Source organism: Furipterus horrens, unplaced genomic scaffold, assembly GCF_987537825.1.
Source record: "Furipterus horrens unplaced genomic scaffold, mFurHor1.1.pri manual_scaffold_7, whole genome shotgun sequence".
NCBI lineage: Eukaryota > Metazoa > Chordata > Mammalia > Chiroptera > Furipteridae > Furipterus > Furipterus horrens.
In genome coordinates, this window is record NW_028327177.1 from 137,674,654 (window position 1) to 137,695,788 (window position 21,135).

The 21,135-nt window shown below is 49.5% G+C and overlaps 1 protein-coding gene across 1 annotated transcript in view; it reads left to right on the forward strand.

Moving 5' to 3' along the window:
• The first annotated feature begins 18,435 nt into the window (after positions 1-18,435).
• The window catches only part of CDCP1 (CUB domain containing protein 1), a 38,373-nt gene continuing 35,673 nt past the window's right edge, over positions 18,436-21,135 (forward strand). Inside the window, exon 1 of the mRNA XM_090284621.1 lies at positions 18,436-18,633. Coding sequence (XP_090140747.1) covers positions 18,552-18,633 — 82 coding nt within the window. The 5' untranslated portion in view covers positions 18,436-18,551. The remainder of the gene's footprint in view (positions 18,634-21,135) is intronic.

Sequence of the window (21,135 nt, forward strand, 5' to 3'; positions counted from 1 at the left end):
AATCTGAGACAGGGATGAGTCAGGACATTTCTTTCTGCTGACTCACCCTGCTGCCTGGGATCAGGATGAGCCAACACCCCTTCCAAAAACACTCCTTACACTCCTCACCTAGCTCTGCCTTCAAGGGCAGCACCTGGCTTGCTATTCCGCAGAGGCCCACGCCCTCCCTGCGGCTTTTCCCTCCACTTTAACCCTCCCACAGAAGCACAGAACTGATTATCCTGGCCCCTGGGAAGCACCTCCAGTTCTGGGGAGTCAGGTAAGTGACTACTGGTTTCTACCGGGCATGTTATTTCTGGCAGAACTGGAGGTTGCTGTTTGCAATATGAAACAAAGAGACAATCCACTATTAAGGCCAGGAATGAAACAAGAGTAATAATGTAACAAAGTCCAAGTGTGTTTGCTTGGCAGGGGGCAGACATTTCTTGCATCAGAAATCCTGATTTAGAAAGAGCACTGCAATGTACACAAAACTTTTGCTCTGAGCCTCCTAGCAGGCAAGGGGAAAAGTGATTTATGCTGTTTTCACTACAAATAGAAGAAAGTGCACTGTATCTTCTCAGGAACCCAAACTCTTAGCAAATTTTTCTAACCCAGAGAGAGGCTTCACTCACACACACACACACACAATGTGGCAAGGGAAGAAGGAAAGCAAACTTACTCCTAGGTTGGATGCCTTGACCATTCAACTCTTCTTCATTATCACCTGGAGAGAGCATTGAATAAGCCAAGGAATAAGCATTCCTGGGAAGTCTTACAAAATATGCTGAGTTAGTTTTCCTGTGGCAACTGTGGAGCCTGTTGTAACCAGAAATTGAACTGGCAACCTCCTGGTTCACAGGGGGCACTCAATCCACTGAGCCGTACCAGCCAGAGCGACACATCTTATCTTACGCCTGACAAAAGCTTTTAAGCTTCAAAGTCAAGATTTTGTCCATTTTATTCTTTGGCAAGACAATGGGGCGTGGTCCCAGCAGCCTGGGCCTGGGGCAGGCCCGTAGCATAAGGTGAGGAAGTTCAAGTTCATGCAGCCCTCCAGTCCTTTCGGCAGCTCTGTGCATCCTTCTCCCAGCTTTTGTGTGCTTTGCTCCTTTGGGCTGTCCCTCCTGCAACTCTAGTCCTGGACCCTGGAGCCCCCTCGCCTTATGGAGAAGGAAGGACCTGGGAACTCCACATCCCTGTCCTGTCCCCCCCGCCCCCCAGTAGCCTGTGGCCAGTAACTGACTGATGTGCAGGACAAGCGCCAGCCAGCCCTTTACCTCGTGTTAGGACAAGCAGGAGCTCCCCACAGGATTGGGCCAAGACTATCACTCCACTGAACTCTGCCCCTTGGAGGGGGTTCCTCCACTTCCCTCGCCCGCTTTCCCTGCTCCCTTACGAGGTCCTCCCAGGAACACCCCCATTAATAAACAGCTGGCACCCAGATCCTTGGCCCCGGTTCTGGAAGAGTCTGACCTGAGGCTGCAGAACCACACTGGTCAGTACCTCCCAAGTATCATGCCAAGGTGACCCTGATTGAACACATGCTTATAAGCTGAGCAGTGCCCCTATCTTGAGAGCCAGATGTCAACAGAGCTGGAAGTCAACAAGTCACAAGTGGAGAAAGTGGGCATTCAGGAAGTTAAGAGACTGGCCCAAGGCCCAGGGCAAAGGAGAGTGTTGGGGCGCGGTCTCCGGTTCCTCCAAAGCCTGCTCCTGGCTGCCCCCCTGCCTCCCTGACGGAAGCTAGTTGTGGGGTGTTTCTACTTGTTTGTCTTTTTAACCCAGGAACACAGACCCACATACCTGGTTACCACGAGGACTATGCGCATTTCAAAGAAGAAACAGCCCTTGAAGTTCGGCCGGCCCAGTGGCCGGCCCCATCCCCAGCGGGGAGCTAGAGGGTGGCGGTGCTGGCATCCGCTCTCTCTCTCGGCAAACAGCCTGGTGTTAAAATGCGGCTGGTGGGGTTGGGGGACACTGAACACGGCACCCCAAAGGTCCTGGCAGGGCTGAGAAGGGCACTTTCAGATGACTCCATGAGTGCCAGCTTCGGACTCCCTGGGGAGACAGCCTCAGCTAGAGAAACACCCCCCGGTGGCGTGGGAAGCCACTCGGGAGAGGATTCAAGCCTTGGCCTTCGCTGGGTGCTCCCCAGCTTTCCTGGCCGCCCCTTCCCTCATGTCTGTGGCCTCCGTCACACTGTGCTCCTGCGACCCTGAACACCCAGAGCTGCCTCGTCGGTCTGTCCAGGACTCTGCCGGGGCTGCCCCCGTGCCTGCGGGGTCCTCCCTCTATAAGCATCTCCCAGAGTTCATTATGTGATGGCGCTGTGGTGTCGGGGTGAAGGGCTTGGCGTTAGGCTCTGAAATCCTGTGGCCTGGGCTCTGTTCTGTTCCATACTCAGCTGCTGACCAAACGTGTGGACATGGGCAAGTTATTCGATTTACGTACAGCTCTCGATGCAGTTCGGGGGTGGCAGGGATGCGTGCAGGCTACTTGAGATGGAGAGGCCTCTTCATGGTTCATGTTAACGGGGATGTGTTGTGTTTCTACCTCAGCTAACGGGTTCGTTAGACAGAGAGCCAGCATGGCGTGGGAGGCGACAGCTCAGACTGCCTCAGCTGGGGACCTCTCCCCAGCCAGCGCCGGGTTCCAGTCCCAGCTCCTCCCTTTCCAGCTGAGTGACTGGGGCAAGTCCTGGTGCACTTTCCAAGGCTGCTGGAAGGACCAGGAAGTGCTTTGGACATCAAGAAGCAAGTGTCACACAAACAGGAGATGTTGGTGACAAACGGGGGGTTCCAGGAGACGAAAAAGAGGCAAAGGTATAGCTTTCTAATGGTGAACTTTCAAACACATGTAGGTCAGAAAGGGGAGCTGGGTTTGGGAGGGGACCTTCCCAGTCAGTTGGAAAATCAAGGGCAAGGGGACCCAACTTTGACAGTCTCACCCAGAGCAGATTCTGGGCTCAGACAAAGCAGCGCAAAGGCAAGGAGCCCCACGGAAATTCAGAGTAAAAAGTTTTTGATCAAATAAAGCTTCCCTTCTAGAAAAGCCAGGCACTTCCATGTCTCCCCGTGGCTCATGTATGTTTAGGACAGCTCTGCAACACGGATGTTATTGTACCTATTTTACAGGTGAGGAAACTAAAGCTCAGAGGCATGGCGGTGACCCAAGGATGCACAGTGCACACACGGCCGTGCCAGGATTCCACCCTGAGTGGCTGGTTCCAAGGTGAAAATCAACCGCTGTCACTCAGGCATGTTATGATTCTTCTTCTCTTCTACCATCTCCCTTGACCCTAACAATGACTTCAGAGGTAACGAGGCCCAGGTCTGGCTCACAGGGGACCCGCAAAGTCCCGCCAAGGAGCTGACTGGTGGCCATTTCTCCGGCCCCTCAATGTATCATGCGAATGGACACACTTGAGAGTAAAATTCCTCATTGGTTCCTTTGCCTGTGGGGTGGGAGTAATGTGATGACAAAGGCCACACAGCAGCCTCTGAAGGGGCCCTCACTCTTATCACACTCCTGGGAGAGCGGCAGAGACTCATCCTGCTCTCAGCACCCTAAAGGCTGCAAGGCTTTGGTCCCCTATGAAAGCCAGGTGGATCCTGGAAGGTGACAGGATCCTCAGACTTAACCCAATAGGAGCCTTGATTGCAGTTTCCCAACGTGGTGTCTTCGCTAGAGGAGATTCACGAGACCCCGTGTACATGGTCTGCAGCCAGGAATCTGGCAAATGTGTTTTCTTTTCATCCTTATTAAAAAAAGAGGATCAGAAACAGTTCGCTTTCCCTCGGGATGGACAGCAGTCTGAATCGATGATCCTCCAGGGGCTACGTGACCTCTCCTGCCCTGTCGTAATGTAGTCCAAAGGTGCCTGCCTCCCCTGCTTATCCCTCAGGTCACTGCATTGAAGAGAGCATGTCATTGGAACAGAGGAGCAATGAGTAACAAGTATATCAGAGATGTTAATAAGGCCCACGTGCTCCAGCGGTGGGAGGTAAATCCTGCGAGGACTCAGGCACCCCCAAGACTGGACAAGTGTTTTGGAGTCCAGTGGTGTGGGGACACACCAGAACACACATCAGGGAATCGGTGGTGAGTGTGTCCTGAGAGATGGGGTACCATCCTCCAAGAGACACTATGCACCCCAACACCCCAAATCAATGGGCATCGTATGGCACTGTATCCCCATTAGGGAGAATACATAGTCTGGGTACCAAGGGGAAACAGCCAGAGCAGTGTCACTTGCTGCCACTTCAGGGAACCCAGCTAGAGAAGTTCATGTCCCAGCCCCACACTGTGCATTTAGAAATCCTGGCTTCTGGAGGAGGGAATACTCCCACCCGTGACAGGGAGGGTCCCATGAAACCCCCAGCAACAGCTGCTGCCCAGTCACTTTGGGCTCCTTGTGCCAAGCGACCAGCAGGACAAGAGAGGAGCCACCTTCCCGGCTCAGGAAGTTGTTGATACATATGGAGCAGGGAAGAAGGTTTGGCCCCCAAGTGGTCCATTGGGGCATCCTTGGTGCTCCTGTCCCTGATTTTGATAATAAACAAGTACACAGACCAAGAAGGACACGATGAGTAGGGCACGGACCTCTGAGGGACGAAGGTCTCAGTCACCCCACCATCTAAGCCACCCAGACCGGTGGCGGTGCTAACTCGGGGTGAGGGATGTGAGAATGGGTGGAAGAGGGAGGATAAGTATCGATTCCACCTGCGAGACCAGCTTCCGGGAGGAGGGAGCTGAATTTTATGCTATAACCTTTCCCCTGTAAGATTCCCCAGGGAAAGAGGCTGAACAGAATCAGAAGGAGGTGCTTCCAGAACTTACCGTGTGAAACTGATGACTGAGTGAACCAAAGCGGCGTGGACACTGTCTGCGCTGCCCAGACACACCCTCCCTCTGGGACAGGAGACTCACTCCCTGCGGCTGAGTCTCCTCGGGGCTGTGCCCTTAGTGGGAGAGAACCCCCTTGCCCAGGTCAAGCTCTGTTCACAAGGGCAGCCTGGCTGTGGCCCAATACCCTTGTCCCCATTCAGGTCAATGCAGGAGACCTGGGAAGGGCCCAGAGCTCTCCATGGGATGCACCGAGGCCTTTGTCACGAATGAATCATGTTCCACCTCTCTCTCTGTGGCCAAGCCTGCTGTCTTCTCTCCCTGGAAGCTTTGATCCCAAGGACTCTCTCCCACAAGCCTCCTGCAAACAAACCTAGGCCAAGCCTGTTCCCCAGGGACTGGCTTGAGGCAGCACCCTCATCCTCCTGCCCTGCTTGGCCTAGGCCATATCAAGGAGGGCCATGCGCACGTGGCTGGGTTCCGGGCCACGGCCCCAGCTAAGGCTTCAGCCGAGAGTTACTATCAATCACCAGCCACGTAGGTGAGGGAGCCTTCAGGTGAGTCCTGGCCCAGCCTGGGGCACGACTACACAAACCCAGTACTCGGAGGACAGACTGACTCATCTCTGATGACGCAGAGCTGAGCACAGTATCTGGCACATTCTAAAACGGTCCTTAGCCACCGGACATTCCCTCTGTTTTCAGAGGGACCCAGTCAGTTCTGAACTGGGTTCCAGCACCGAGCTGTGGACACGCAGCCCAGGCAGGGGCTCTGGAGGAAGGCCCCCCGAGGTGAGGTGTTTGGGCCCCACCTTGGAGGATGAGGAAGAGAACTTCAGGTGCAAAGAGTCGCCCAGGTCACACACGCTGGGAGCAGGAAGGGCCTCGGAGCCCGCTGGTCAACCCCAGCCTCCTCCGTTAAGAGATGGGCATCTCGGACCCCAGAACTCAGGTCTCTGGGGTCCTGTTCTGGGCGTGTCCCCTGGTCAGGCTGCCTGGACACCTACAACCACCGTCTCTCCCCGTAGGTAGGAGGGCGGTGATGTTTGCTCACCAGAAACAGTGTGCTGACTGATTTTCTAACTGTGCACCCTGCACTCCTCACCTCTCCCTTTTCCGCCTCCACTCCTGCAGGGCCCAGCAATTTCTCTTTAACCTGCTCACCCTTAATCAGCACTGGGGTTAATTACTCAGACTTCACCAGGCCCTCACGGAACATCACTTCCCTCTAATTCTTCCTTCAGCATCGGGGCTGGGGCAGGAGCTTAGGAGACAGAGGTTTAGAACCAACATCCAAGACTGACGGCTACCTATTGTATTTTTTAAGTTATAAAAGCAAGATAAGTACATTACAGAATATGTGAGAAAATTAAGAGAAACAGTTACCCACTGTTCCAGCGCCCCTCCCTGCCAGCTCAGCTCATTCTTGGTGTATTTTTTTTCCAGAACCTATAATATTTTAAAAGACCCATTATAGCCGTACTTTGCATTTCTTTGTGAATCCTGAGATTTCCACTTAATGCTTTTGTCGTGATTTTCCACCTTAATGAAGACATCGTGGCAGGGGGCGGCTGAGCTACATTTTCTGTAATTGGTATTCCACGGCTTGGCATTTAGGTGGTTTCCAGCTTTTCCCTGCAGTAGACTTCTTCCTGCCTAGAGCTCTTCCCGAAAGCAGAACCTCTTGCTCAGGCTAGATTCCTGGAAGAAAAATGACTGGATTAACAGCTGCGGGTCTCTTCATGGTGCTGCGTAGACAGCCCCTAGTCAAATGATCGCGGTGACTTACTTTATTTTATTTTTGAATTGATTGTTGTAGTCGATACTGTTATGGTTATGAAAGTATTAGTTAATGAGTGTAGAAAATCTGGAAAAGTTGAAAAAAGGAAGTAACAATCACCTGTATTTCAGATAATCATTATCAGTCACATGCTGCTTTATTCCTTTCCTGTATTTATTTTTGTTTAACCACTTCAGGGAACCCAGCTGGAGAGGTTCATGTCCCAGCCCCATATTGTGGGTTTAGAAATCCTGGCTTCTGGAGGAGGAAACACTCCCACCAGTGACAGGGAGGGTCCCGTGAAACCCACAGCAGCAGCTGCTGCCCAGACACTTTGGGCTCCTTGTGCCAAGTGACCAGCAGGACAGGAGAGGAGCCACCTTCCCAGCTCAGGTAATAGGCCCTGGCCATCAGGAGAAAGTCAAGTTGCTGATGCATATGGAGCAGGGAAGAATGTTTTAGGGTTTTTATTTTTGCTTGCTTCAGTGCATGTGTGAATTAACATAATTTGATGATACTCTAAATAAATTGGAGATCACAGTTTTCCTTGAGCATTACAACTAAGCATTTTCCACTTTATTGAAAACTCCATAAATATCGAGTTTAAGAAATGCATGATTTCCCATTATGTAGATGTACTGTGATTTACCTGCTCGTTATCCTTTTTGAGGATACTTAAATTGATACCCTTTTATTTTATTTTTATTTATTTTTTAAAGCTCAATTTTTTATTTAGCATTATGAAGTGAGAAGTCACAAATTTCTCAGCATGTAAAAAGTACAAAATAAAGGAAAAGCCTATGAGTTTCAAATTTTGGGAAGCAATTGCATATTTCTGCTTTAATTATATGGTTATTAATTAATGTTAAATCTTTTTATTTATTTTTATTCATTTTTAGGAAAAGTTAACCCATATTCATCCCCATTACCAATCCTATGAATTACTATTCAAAGGAATAAAATAGCACTTTTATTTACTGAATATATTTTTATATATGATGCCCTAAATTATTTTTTAGAGGCAAGCAGCTGAGGAAAAAAGATAAGGAGAAGCAGAAAAAAGGGGTAAATCTGTTTTCCAAAGAAAATGGAAAAGTTTGAATATATTTTGGTTCCTCTAGGAGAGGAGTCATAGTACTATTTTCATTTTTTTTTTTTTTTCTGAAGTAAGGCCTTAAAAGAACTTTGGATGTTTCTGTCCCTAGAAAAATTTCCTGGTTACCTGGTGCTTTGGTCCATTTGGAGAAAAGTTACTGAACTCTGATAGAAGGAGAACCGATGCCTGTTATTGTAATTATTTCAGCAAGCACTAGAACCCTTTGATACCAATATATTTTTATTTTTTATTTATTGACTTGAGAGAGAGAGAGAGAAAAAAAAAAAAAACAATCAATTTGTTGTTCTACTTAATGATGCCTTCATTGGCTGATTCTTGCATGTGCCCTGATAAGGGATCAAACCTGGGAACCTTAGTGTATCTAAATACCAAATTTTTGCTTTTAAAAACATTTTCTGTGCATAAATTTGCAAGTTATGACTTCAAAAGCAATTTATAAGTTGGGCAAATAGAAAAAGTATGGAAACTCCTAACAGGAGAGTTAACTAATTGGTCTTGATCGTCCAAAAGATTAATTTAAAAACTGTCTCCCAGAAGCGCCTAGTCAAGGAACATGTATAAATGCCCCATAGACATGGACAATGGGGTGGGAATTGACTGTGGGGGAAGGGGTGAGTGGGGTGGGGGGAAACAATGGGGAAAAACATGGGACAACTGTAAGAGAAAAACAATTAAAAAAATTAAAAAAACAAAAAACAAAAAACTCTCTCCTAGACGCATGAATGGGATTCAAATAACCAGGGGCGTTTTGTCTTGTTCCACTTTTTGACAATGAAAGGATACGGATTGGGAGTCAGGACCTCCATTCTGATGGCTTTCCCTCTTGCTGTGCGACCTTGGGCAAGTCATACAGCCCCTTGGGATGTGATAAACGGAGCCCACTAGATGGGGCTGACCCGGGGTAGCGCATGCTTGCTGGTTGCCCCCCATCCCCGCCCACGCCTTCGTGAGCAGCGCGGGCATCCAGGGCTCCTCAGTCAGCACGTTCCGGTCACCATCTGCATACTGTCCCTCCAGAATCACACAGCAACCTGGGAACACAGTTCTACAGCCTGTGGGCTGGAGCAGAAAGTGTGTTCCATGCCCAGGCCATTGAGAACGATGGATGGACATAGAAAGATAATAAAAAATCTTGTTATGCTGAAAGAAAAAAAAATCCCAAGGGGCAGAACAAGGTGACAGTATGCTATTATCATTTGTTTAAAAAAATAGAGAGAGAGAGAGAGCCAGATATACACAACACATTAAAAAAAAAAGATGTCAGGCACCCAGGACCCAGAAGGCAGTGAAGGGCTACACGGTCACAAAAAGTGTGAACGCTTGTTGCTCCCAGACAATGACTTCATTTTAATACAATAATTAAAACTGTGAACTAAGAGGCTCATGAGTAAGAGCTGGCTTGCTGAAGAGGTCGCCTGGTAAATGACACAAGCGTCATGGGACTAAAAAAGCCAGTTTCCCCAAACACTCACCTCCCCGGCCCCCGGGCTGACCTGTGGCTGAGAGCACTGCCCGGCCCCATCACCCTCCTCTGCTGTCCCGTCCCATCTGCCACCCAGAGAGGCGAGAGGGATGCGGAGGGAAGGGAGGGAGAAAAAGAGAGACCCTGGCCGTCCTTTGAACAACCAGAAAGATAGCAGCCAAGTTCTGACGATGTCCCCTTCAGGACAAGTGTTTGAAGTTATAGTTTTTAAAGGCAGCCAGCCTCTCTCATCGTCTTTCTGTCTCTTAGCAGCTCCCAAAGGCCAGAGAGGGTCCTGCCTGGGATGGGGACGTGGGGGGCCCCCGGGGTCGGGGAGGGTTGCGCTCCCGCAGCCCGCCGAGGCTTGGGAGCAGAACCATGGCACGTGCTGAGGCCCTGGGTGGGAAGATAAGAAAGAGCAGAATCAGTGCTTTCGGATGTCTTCTCTTATCTGTCGGGATTAATTGTTGCTGACGGGGAAATGAGATCGGACAGAACACGTGGGGAAAATGAACAGGAAGCAGACGTCCTGAATTGGAAGAGGAGGAGGCAGAGACTGTAAGGTCACGGAGTGAACCGAGTCCTGCCCAAGGAAACACGGCAGCAGGGGACCCTGGAAGACAGCCAGTCTCCCCGGGGAATGGACCGCCACCGCCTTTGCATCTTCTGGCACCATTTCAACAGGCTCCTCTGCTCAGAGGCTGGGCTGGCTGGAGGACACTCACTTCCTTGCTTTCTCCTCCCCACCCTCCAGCTGGGGTCAGTATCTCCGGGTAGCAAGCCAAGGCCTGCCTGACCACAGCCCACGGTCTGCACAGAAAAATTCTCTTCTGGCCTTCCTACTGTTTCCCGCCATCACGAGGGACTGAGCTAGCCGGAGTCTCCATGTCTTTCTTTAATTCCTGAAAAATGACTCAGGAAACAAGACAAAAACGTTATCTTTCTGGTAAGTAATAGCTAATGCTTCCCAGATACTAAGCACTGTGCTCAGTACTGTACATGTAACAGCCTCTCTGATCTTCACAACAATCCTATTAGGTAGATATGATTATTTATCCTTTTTATAGGTGAGGAAACAGGCACAGAGAGGTTAAGCAATTTGCCCAAGATCACACAGCAGACTAGATTTGAAGCCAGGCAATCTGGGAGTGTCTCCTTTATCTCATTACTAATAAAGCTGATCAGAGGACTTAGTTTAAATCTGTGGCCAGACATCAGTCTTAAATTAGACTGGCCTAGCCCATCAGTCATAGAAAGAGGGGAACTTAAGAGTTAAGGATTTTAGCTTTAGTCATACTTGATAGGCTTAAGGGATCAATGCCTGTGGAAAGCTGTTATTTCAGGAACTGTAATGCATGACCTATGTGGGAGTCAACTCAACCTTGGTGCCCCAGGGGGTCTGGAAGGATGGGGATGTATCTGAGCTATTGTTGATCGGTAGATAAAAGAAATACTAAGAAAATTGCTGCAGGACTGCAACTCTTTCCTGATTAACCTTGTTCCAAACCTTTTACCCACCCTTTCCTTCTCCCTATTAATAAGAAAAAAAAGTGGCTTGAGATGAGACGTTAAGGTGGTTTTTGAGGGTACATACATAACCCGCCATCTTGTCAGATTGCCGGTATCTAAATAAAGTGCCCATAAGGATTCAATCCTTATCTCTTCTTATTGGTTCTGGTAGTGACAGACAGCATGAAAGCCTACTTATTCGTTTTTTTCAATGGCTGGCCATGTCAGAAGAGGGTGGCGAGGGAGCCCAAACTCCAGGTGAAAACAGGAAAGAAAGGAGCAAGGCTGGGTGGCAGGCAGGGGCCTGACAGTGGGCATGGGTCACATCTGATGGTGGGGTTCCCGGGCGGAGGGCAGGGTCTGGCTTTCTTCGCTCTGTGGGTGAGTGCGGTACACAAGCTTAGGAAGGGGGTAGAGGAGAGCTTGGTCTCCAGCTCCACTCTTCCTCTTTGTGCCCCCCTGACCATTTACCTTGACCTCCTTGGCGGCACAATTTGGAGAGGTGATGGAGTGTGCGTCCCTGGGCTCCAGGTGACTTGGGCTCAATGACAGCAGGTGCTCGCTGCCTCCTGGAGAGTCCCTGAGTCCTGCAGAACCGGGTGTACTCAGCCCCCATCCACAGCTGCTCCTGGAGGGCTTTCCTCATGCATCTTACTCATCCTAGGGCCGAAGTGGCACCACATGGTTGCCCCCGGGGCAAAGTACTTGGCGAGGTAAGTCGCCCCCAGGAACACCTGTCTCAGCCCCAGACCACAGCAAACGCCTCCGTTGCCAGGCTCACAAAGGGGTCTCTCTTGCCAAACTGTGACGGAGCCCTTTTCTCCCTCCATCACCCATCAGCCGATGGCATTGCAGTGACCACAAAAGCTGTTCAGGCACTGAAAGAGTCTCCACTTTAACTTGCTTAACCTTCTGGAAAGCAGAGTCTCAGAGCAGCTGCTTGATCCAGACAGATGTTCCTCCCACCCTCTGCTCAAACCGGATGACGTCTTGGCCCATCACACACTGGCCAGTCCCCCAAGGTCAGGAGGGCTGCCAGACACCTGGCCTGGGTCACAATGGCCTCGTTCTGGAAGCCAGGGGCCACCCCTTTTTATTTTTTTTAATGAACGTATTTATTGTATTTTTTCATGACCATTTATTCCTCCTATACCCCCTCCCCCACCCCTTTAAAAATGAACTGTGCACCCTTTCTTACAGGGCCCCCAGATTCGAGGAGCTGCCCAGCTCTGCTGGCCGGGTTAGCAGGGCAAGCCGTGCATTCGTTGGCGAGCAAGTCTGTTCGTTGCCCATGTTGAGCCCTGATGATGTACCAAGCATCATTTTCAGCTCTGGGAACATCAAGATGAGCAAAGCAGAGACAACTTCCTGCCCTGGGAGCTGACACTTTCATGCTCGAACGAGATCCTGAAGACGTTCATCTCCAGTCTTCTCTTTCCAGACCTCTCTCCTCCAAGGCTTCCAGCCCCACCGACCCAAAACCCACTCCCTTCATGCCGACTCCCTCGGCGAGGGCGATCTCAGCCATCTTCATGGTGTGTTTACTGTGTGCTAAATGCATCACACAGACTCTCTCATTAATCTTTCCAACCCCTTCTAAAGGACGCCCTCCATAGCCCCAGCTGATGGATGAGGAAACCGAGGCACATAGAGATGGAAGGAGTTGCCCAAGCTGGTAAGTTGTGGAGCCTGTATTTGAATCCAGGACACCTGACTGCGGAAGTGGTAGTCCCCAAGCCGTTCCACCTCACCAGCCCCCTGAGGTCAAGTTCCTATCTGAATCACTTGGGTCTGCTGTCCCTTCAACAGTTCTCAGCCCCCAAAAGACCCTCCTATGCTTGCCTTAACAAGGCAAGCCTTAATGAGTCACAAGTGACCGGAAGTCCAAGTCACAGAAGCTTCAAAAAGCGAAGTTTATTTCTCTCCTGCGTAGCAATCCAGGCAGGTGCCCAGTTGTGGGCATTTTGGGATTGGGCTGGGGAAGAGGAAATGAAGCTACATTTAACTGGGGTTTGGTGGGATATGTTATGTAGTTCAAAGTCACTTCTGTGTGTGCAGTGAAGTCATCGCTTGCCCTGCCATAGCAGGGGCTTCCAGGAATACTCCTCCTAGCCACCGGGCTGACTCACGGTAAGGTAACCACAAGGAGTAAGACCAGACGTGGCATCACACTACGAGCCTGCTGGGCAGTGCCTACCACCGGCAGCGTATAGATAGTGTGGGAGGAGGAGTCAGCTTTGACATGGGCAGACTCAGAAGCTACTCTGTGGAAAACTCTTCCATTGATGAAAACTGAACATTTTAGCAGGCCATCCAGTTCTCTATAAAGGCTTCTAATGCATAAGGCTTATCAGAAATGAATGGTTGTTTATTTGTCAGAAATAAACAGATCATACAGCTTATGAAATTACAAATGTACCATACTATGCTGTTCCTTACAAGTAATAGGAATTGCACATGTAGAATTTGCAAGAATTCCTGCATTTGGAGGGCACAACACTACTGTTTCTATGAACAACACATATTTCTCTGTGTGAATTCACATGTTTTATGCATCTAAATAAACTGAGATTGCTTCTTAGCTTGTCTGATGCATCTTCTCACGATGAAGTTTGGCGGTCCCAGAAGAAACAGCACCTGCATCGGTGAGGCAGAATGACCTGAAGAAGTGAACGCTATAGGGCTGTACCAGTAACTGAAGAGTAGAGAGAGTATGTTATTTTTTCTGGATTTTGTGACATTTGCGATAATTTTCATTTTTTTTTTCAAATTTTTAGTTTGTTGTGATTTCTTCCCTCATTCTAAACAAAGCATCATTTTTCACACCTGATTTCCTATTTGTAACTTTGTATTGTTTTTTTCAGGTGATTAAGTTCAGCCCCATAAACCTGTATCTCCTCTTTTTTGTGTTTCATGCATTTCTTGTTTGAATGGAACACAGTCTTCAATATTTTCCTGAGAGAAGGTATGTGAGAGTTTGTTGTTTGAGGCATTTTTTTGGTTTGTTTTAGATCTTGGATATCTAAAAGCTCCCCCCCCCCCTTTTACCTTTTCTCTTAATTGGTAGATTGGCTGGGTATAGAATTCTAAGTTGGCAGTTATTATCCTTCAGAACTTTAAAGGCTTTGCTGCTGAGTATTGCAAAGCCATTTTGGTTTTTGTTCCTTTGCATGACACCCATTTCTTGTCTCTGGAAGCTATGCTCATGGGTTTCTAAAATGTCACCATGATGTGCCTTGATGTGGGCTAATATTATCCATTGTGCCAACACTTCATGAGTCTTTTAATCTGAAAACTTATGTCATTCAGGCCTAGGGACTTTCTTGAATTACATCATCAAAGATGTCTTCTCTGTTTCATCTGCTCTGCCTTTCTGGGAAATTCATTATTCAGAGGTCAGATCTCCTGAACGGAACCTCCAATTCTCTTAACTCTTTTCTCTCTCTCTTTTTTTACCTCCTTGTCTTTTTGCTTTATTACCTGGGAGATATTCCAATCTTTCTTTTTCTTTTAATGTCTACTACCATCTAAAAAATTTTTCAAGAACTCTTTTGTGGTTCCTTAAATATGCATTTTTTTATAACATCCTTTTCCTGCTTCATCAATGCAAAATATTGTCTGCTGTCTAAGAAAGTTAGTAATTGTTTTTGTTTAATTTCATTTTGGATTCTTTCCCTTATATATTCTCTTTCCTCCAGATTGCATTTTTCTGTTTAGTTAGTTGGTTGAGTTTGGCTATCATGTTAGAAACTATCCTCAGATGTCCTGAAATCCTGATTATCTGGTCATATTTCAAAGCAAGAGATTAAAAAGCTATTAGTTTGGTGTATCGACTGGGAGCCTCATGGTAGGGGTCGGTCAGCCTGTGTGTGGGGATTAATGTCTGCATCTTCAAGTCCTTCCCTTTGGGCTGGTCAGATTCCCCAGAAGAAGACTCTTTTCATCTCCAGTATGGATGGTAAAGCCATTCTGCATTCTGGAAGGCAAGTTGGGGCCAGGGAGCTGGGGAGTTCAGCATTTAGAATCCGTAGGTTCCCTATCTACCTTTTTTTTTTTCAGAATGTTTCCTAGGCCTTCAGTGATCGCTGGCACTTCTCAGCTCAGAGCCCTCCTTTTTTCTTTCTTTTTTTTTGAGATTTTACTTATTTATTTTTAGAGAGAGGGAAGAGGAGAAAGGAAGGAGAAAGAGACAGAGAGAAACATCAATGTGTGAGAGAGATATCAGTCAGTAGTGACAGCCTCAGTTCCCGTGCCCTCCCCCTGCCCCCCTGCAGCTGCTTGGAAGATAGCGATATTTTGGGCCGGGACTTCCCCACGATAGCAGGGTGTGTCAAGCCTGTCAGGCTTGCAGCTGCAAGGTAATCACAATTCAATAGTTCCTTTTTTTCTTCCCCCTATAAAGCAACCCCCTCCCTCCCTAGGAATCCGGAGTTGGACCCACCTGAGGCACAGCTCCCTCCCAGCTTGCTGATTCCCCCAATAAACTTCTTTTTTCCTGCTCGCTGCATCTTGATGGCTTTCTGAGCGACTCCGTTCTTATAAGTAGTCTCTCACACGTGCCCCGACTGGGGACCAAACCCGAAACTCAGGCTTGTGCCCTGACCAGGAATCGAACTACTGGCCCTTCGTTTTGCAGAACGACACCCAACCAACTGAGCCACATCAGTCAGGGCCAGATTCCTCAGTTTTAACTTCTCTAGAAAACAACACTTCAGATTTCCACTGGGGTGAAGGAGGGCAGTTGCCCAGCCAGGAGGAATGAAGGATCCTTTCCAGGGATCTTGCTATTGAACTTCGAACACAGCTTCCTCCCAGGCTTCTTTGTTTTAGCCCCTCCTGTCCCAGAATACCTTGTGCTGCCAGTTCCTGAGCTGTTGGTCTTGTTTTTAAAGAATTCCACTGTATAAATCATGCTTTTTCTCAATTTTCCCCACTCCCAGCTTAGGGTTCCGCTGTCTCCATGCTTCTAAGGCTATTACCACTTGTCCACCTGCTTTCTGGCTTTCCGGAGGATTTTACTGTGGTATTCCCTCTGTTCTCCCCATATCTGTGGGTTTACGCCTTTTGAAAAAAATCTCTGTTTTGTAGCCCTGTAGGGTTCCTGAAGCAGGGGGAGGGAGGGTGTCAATATTAGATGGGACTGTCTGTTTTAAAACTCACCCTTCAATCTGTCATTTCTCTCTGGCAACAGACTATACCTGCCTGGATTTCTTTCCAGTTCAGAAATAATCTTTTAACATTGACTCCTTCCATTCAGCTATATTTGTAAAGACAAAACACTCCCATACCTTGGCAATCTTTGCTCACGCTCCACTCCACGAGCCATGCAAAAAATACTGAGATGCCTCCCTAACTTATTTTTTGTTTTGTTCTCAAAATGTATTTAACCACCCTCAATTGTAACACATTTAGGGTTTTTAAAACATTATTAGACATGCTGTGATGAGCATACAAAAACATTTCAGTGCCCACATATTTGAATATTTCTTAATATGTGGCGTTATTGAGATGCCTTCCTACTTTTCTTACCGCTTTCTCTTTGCTGCCGTTTTGGGGACCATCACAAACCCTTCGCATCTGAGAATTATTGACTCATGTTATTTACCGAAAGTTGGTTTCACTGCCTCAGGGAGGCCAGTTAAGCAAACTTTGGAGAAATGAAATAACTTGTTCCTTAAGTTTGGACTTGTTAAGCTATATTCTCAATATTTTCACTTCAACATACTACTACTCATTATTATTATTCCTGTTGAGAAAAAATGGTGTTCTGGACACCAGGAAAAGATGCTGGGGTATAGATGCCTGCTTAGAATTAGGAAAACAGACAAAATTTGCTTTTACTCTCCTGGTCAGCAACAACATTTTAAAAGAATGTTAGATTTCTTTTTCTTGATGCATTTGCCCTCGATTCCGTGGGGAGAACCAAGAGCCTCCCTAATTTCTTCTCTCTTCTCCTTCTCTCTAGGACTGAGTTTCCCCATCTATCTGCCTGATGGGGACGGACATGGACTCGACGATACACATTGAGATTCCCTCCAGCTCACAGTCCAGTCCCCTTCATAGGCAGAGCCTGGGCTGGGCCATGTCCCTAGTCTGGACACCTCTGCCTCCTGCCTGACTGTGCGCTCCTGTGTGCAGTGGGCTTCATTCTCACCACTGAAGACACAGAGAGGGAAGGGGACGAACCTTCTAAGAGATGATTTCTCACCCAGTTCACAATGGGAGTAGGAGCAGTCTGGAAAGGCTCAGTTTCCCTAAGAATGAAACCGAAGTTGGGGATGGATTGTAGGCTGATGCTCTGCACACGCTCTGGTTCATGTCCCAGCCCTCCAGGCTGCTCTGCCCGGCCCTGGGCACAGGTAGGTGCCAGAACATGGAGGCAGCTAGAATGCACACCTGGACTTTTGGTCTATGCTTATCATCCTGGCCCTGGACTTAGCCGTTCCCAAAGGATATGTTGATGGACTGAACCTGTTCCCAGGGGAAATGGTAATGAACCAAGCCCGATGTGTTAACTAACTCACCCTCACCGAAATGTGTCGTTGACAAGTATAAGAAAGGTGTCTGCAGAAGTGCAGGTGGGACTCCTACAGGCCCATGAGGAGGACCGGGAGTCCCCATTCCTCGTTCCCTTGCTCCCCATTCCCATTGCTCCTATGGGCCCTTGAGTCAGTCCGGGAGTTGCCTCTCCCCTCCACCCCCTTTCCTCTTTTGCCTCAATAAACCCACTGCCTGATCCCACAGTGGTCTCCGGGTGACTTCTCAGAGCCAGGCTGCCCTGATAATATGCCCTAAAGGGGCCATGGAATCATTTTGGCAAAACCCTGGTCTGCCAGCTCAGAGTCCATAAACCACCCACTGCCTCTCCCTGTGGCCTGACCCTGAACTTGGTGTGTGGCCTGCAGAATAGGACCCACAGCAGCGGGACATGAGGCACACCTGGTGCTGGGAGGAGGGGAAGGAGCCTAGCACCATTCATTCTTACAACCCAACAATTGGTCTGAAAGCCGTACTACTCCAATCAACTGAAGAGAGTCCCTTATGGACGAGTTAAGGTTTCTACTCTTGGTCGTTTCTGGCTTCACACATTCATTCATTCATGCATTCATTCATTCAATCGTTCTTTAAAAACTTAACAGAGCGACTTCGTTTGTGGAAAAACCCATCCTGTGCTGTCAACTCCTGCCTCTAAATTACTCACTGGCCCAGAGACCTTGGGCAGGTTGCGCAACTCATCCACTCTGAGTCACTGTGATGCGGAAGGGTTGCTGCGAGCGTTAGGGGTACCGCAGGCGAAGCGCCGCGAGTAGGTGGCCGGCTCGCAGCTGTGGGACTGGCGTTCAAGTCCAGGGCGCCTCTGCCCCAGTCAGGCGGCCAAGGACCAAGCACGGGGGAGGAACCAGGGTTTGGGTGACCCACAAATATTCCTGTGCAAAATCGGGGACACAGTGGCCTTCTGGACAGTGAAGGGACGGCAGACTGGCTTCCGCCAAGCGCGACCACCACGGCTTTAGACCAAAAGGAGAAAACACCACCAAAAACAACCTGATCACTCTCAGCCTTGCGAGGGAGGACTAGCCCAGGGAAGAAGACTTGTCCCAGCATCCAGGGTTCGGAAGAGGCGGGTGCTGAAGCAGGAAGGGGAGGAGGGGAGAGGGGAGGGGACACGTCTCGCCAGTTCGAGCTCCAGCGGCGCGGGGCGGAACCCGGGCCGGCCCGCCCCCGCGCAGGTGAGAGAGCCGGGGCGGGGCGGAGCGCAGCGCAGCGCTGCGGGTGCCAGGCTCGGGCGCCCGCGGCCGCAGCTCCGCACCACTGACCGCAGTCGTTTTCCTAGCGGAGGCCGAGGCGCCCGGAGCCATGGCCGGCCTGAACTTCGGGGTCACACTTACATTGCTGGGGGTCCTGCTGCTGGGAGCGGCGCGCCCGTCCGATGGAGCGAGTGAGTGCGGGGCTGCGAGTGCGCATGGCGCGGAGGGGCCGTGGTGGCCGGCGGGCGGGCGCCAGGCGAGGAGGGGACAGAAGGGCGCCTGGGGCGGAGGGTACAGAGTTAGGGAGGGGGAAGAGCAGTCGGGGTGCACGTTCGGCGCCGGGTTCCCCGGACCGTCCGACTCTAGGGCGCGTCGCGTCGGGCGCCGTGGCAATGCTTTCCCGGATTCGAGCGACCTCGCCCTGGGCGCAGTCCGCGGCACGTGGGAGTGCCCTCGAGCCGGGAGCCCCGCGGTCTGGGACACAAGCCCGGCGCGGATCGAGAAAGGAAAAAGCGCGTAGAAGCTGAGCCCGGCACCTGCCGTGGCCACGCGTCGCGCGCTCGGGGGCTTTACCTGGATTATTCGGGGCGCCCGGGCAGGCAGGGCGTGGGGAGGAAACTTTCTTCTCTGGCCCCCCTCTACCTCTTGACCTGGAGCAGGGAGAGATACAAGGAAATAGAGTTTTGGTGTTGGGATAGCCCAGAGGATCACCTTTTTCCCGTCCCCGTACGTTCCCCTGAAGTTCAGGAGCTTTAATAGAAAGTGATAGTACCAGGTAGAAGGCCACGGAGACTCCCGGTTCCCCCCCCCCCCCACCTGTTGTAGTGGACCTTGACCGCAGAAGGGGGTCGGCAGAGCTTGGCATTCCGATATCTGCGTGGATTTCGAGCTGTTTGGGTTGGAGGAGGGACCACACAACCCAGCGGCTTGCTCCTTCAAGGAGGTGTCCCGCGGGCGCTGGAACTATTAAAACAGTAAATAACCCGGTTTCTTGTAAGAACTTGATTTGAGGCCTTGCCTGAGACTAGCACAGGTTTTGTGTTTTGTAAAGGGCTGTCCACGAAACGATTTGGGTCTTTGATTACCCGTTCGCTGCACCTAAAAGGAGTGTTGGTATGGGGCAGGTAGGTAAATTAGGGTAAATTATAAATTAAGAAATAAAACTGAGCTGGCTCAGTGAATTTGGGTGCTTTGGTAACTATGGTCATTATAAATCCGAGACAGGAAAGCTTCCTGGTTCCTTTCTGCCCAGTAGATAGAACATTTGAGCCACTTAAAACATTGTGGGCATATTTACTATAATTTAAGAATGAGTTTTCAAGATTTCCTCTGAAGAATAAAGCGTAATTTATGCTCTGGCTGGGTGGCTCAGTTGAGTAGAGCTCTGTTCGGTATACGCAGGTTTGCCGTTTGTTCCGGGTCTGGCACAGACAAGAATCAGCCAGTGAATGCATAAATAAGTGGAACAACAAATCGATGTTTCTCTTTCTCTCTTACCTTTTCTCCCTTTCTCTCAAGTCAATCAATAAAAGAATTTAAAGTAAGAATAAAGAGTAATTTAAGTGTATGGATGTCTTCTTAATATACTGATTACAAAGCCAAAAGAAAAAAGAACGAAGAGTAATGTAGCAAATGAAAATGTGAGTGACTGTGTGTGTGAGAAAAATTTGTAACCACCACACTTCGAAGCTGTATTGAAACTCTGGGAATTATTTGAAATGTTTCGGGTCTGTGATAACAGTTGAGCACTCCCCCAGTAGGAATATGGTGTTAATCAAGGCATTGCTAATGACAGCAATGGTGGCCAGTTCTGATCTGGCTTCTGTTACCATCCGATTTCTCCCCGTGGGCTGCAGAGGCTGCCGTTTGGTCTCTGTTGCTCCAATGGAGCTCCTCCTTCCAGGAAGTTCTGAACTAAGGAACCATGCTCGTGGTTCTGGGTGTAAATACGATGTAATCTAGGCACTTTGATTTCACATTCTTAAGTCCTTTCCGTGGTCTCGGGACCTGACAGACTTGACTGAGGGCTATGCCTTTGTGGTTGGAGGAGTTGCCTAGTACATCGGTTTTGCTGAAGACTTGGGGTTGGTCTAATCCATGGGGTCCTTGGAGAGGTTAATGGAGTCAGTCCTGAAAGGAAAGAGAAAGCCAGAGAGGGCCCTGGCACTCTTAACGTAGACTTGGCAGAGTGAAAATGAAGTTGGCCTCCCTGCGGAGCTGGCGGGTAAAGGAAAGTTTGCTTCTTGGTGTGGCGTGTTTGCGTGAGTTTGGTATTGGACCCGCTCCCCCACTTCCAGGGGTGAAGGACTGGTTCCGGTGGAATTCAGTTATTAAAACCTGAACTTAGTGCCCTTCCAGGCGCCACCCAGATACCAGAGTCAGGCCCAGTGACCCCATTCTTGCTGCCATTGTTTCTGGCCAGAGATGTGAGCAGACATCATATGATGTGCACCCTCGCCTTGGGTGTGTGTTCATGATTCTTCACGTTTAAATGAGGAGCTGCCGGCTGGAGTCTGCAGTGTGTGCCCGGAGGACGGAGGAGTCCCTCCTCCCCCAAACCCCACAGGTTTGCAGGATTTGGAGTCAGATGCTGCCATTTCATCTGTGATGATTGTGTCCCCCCGTCCCCCCCCCCCCACTCTTCCAGGGATTCTCCCAGGCTTCATTGTGAAACTGGGCAGGCTCGATTCAGA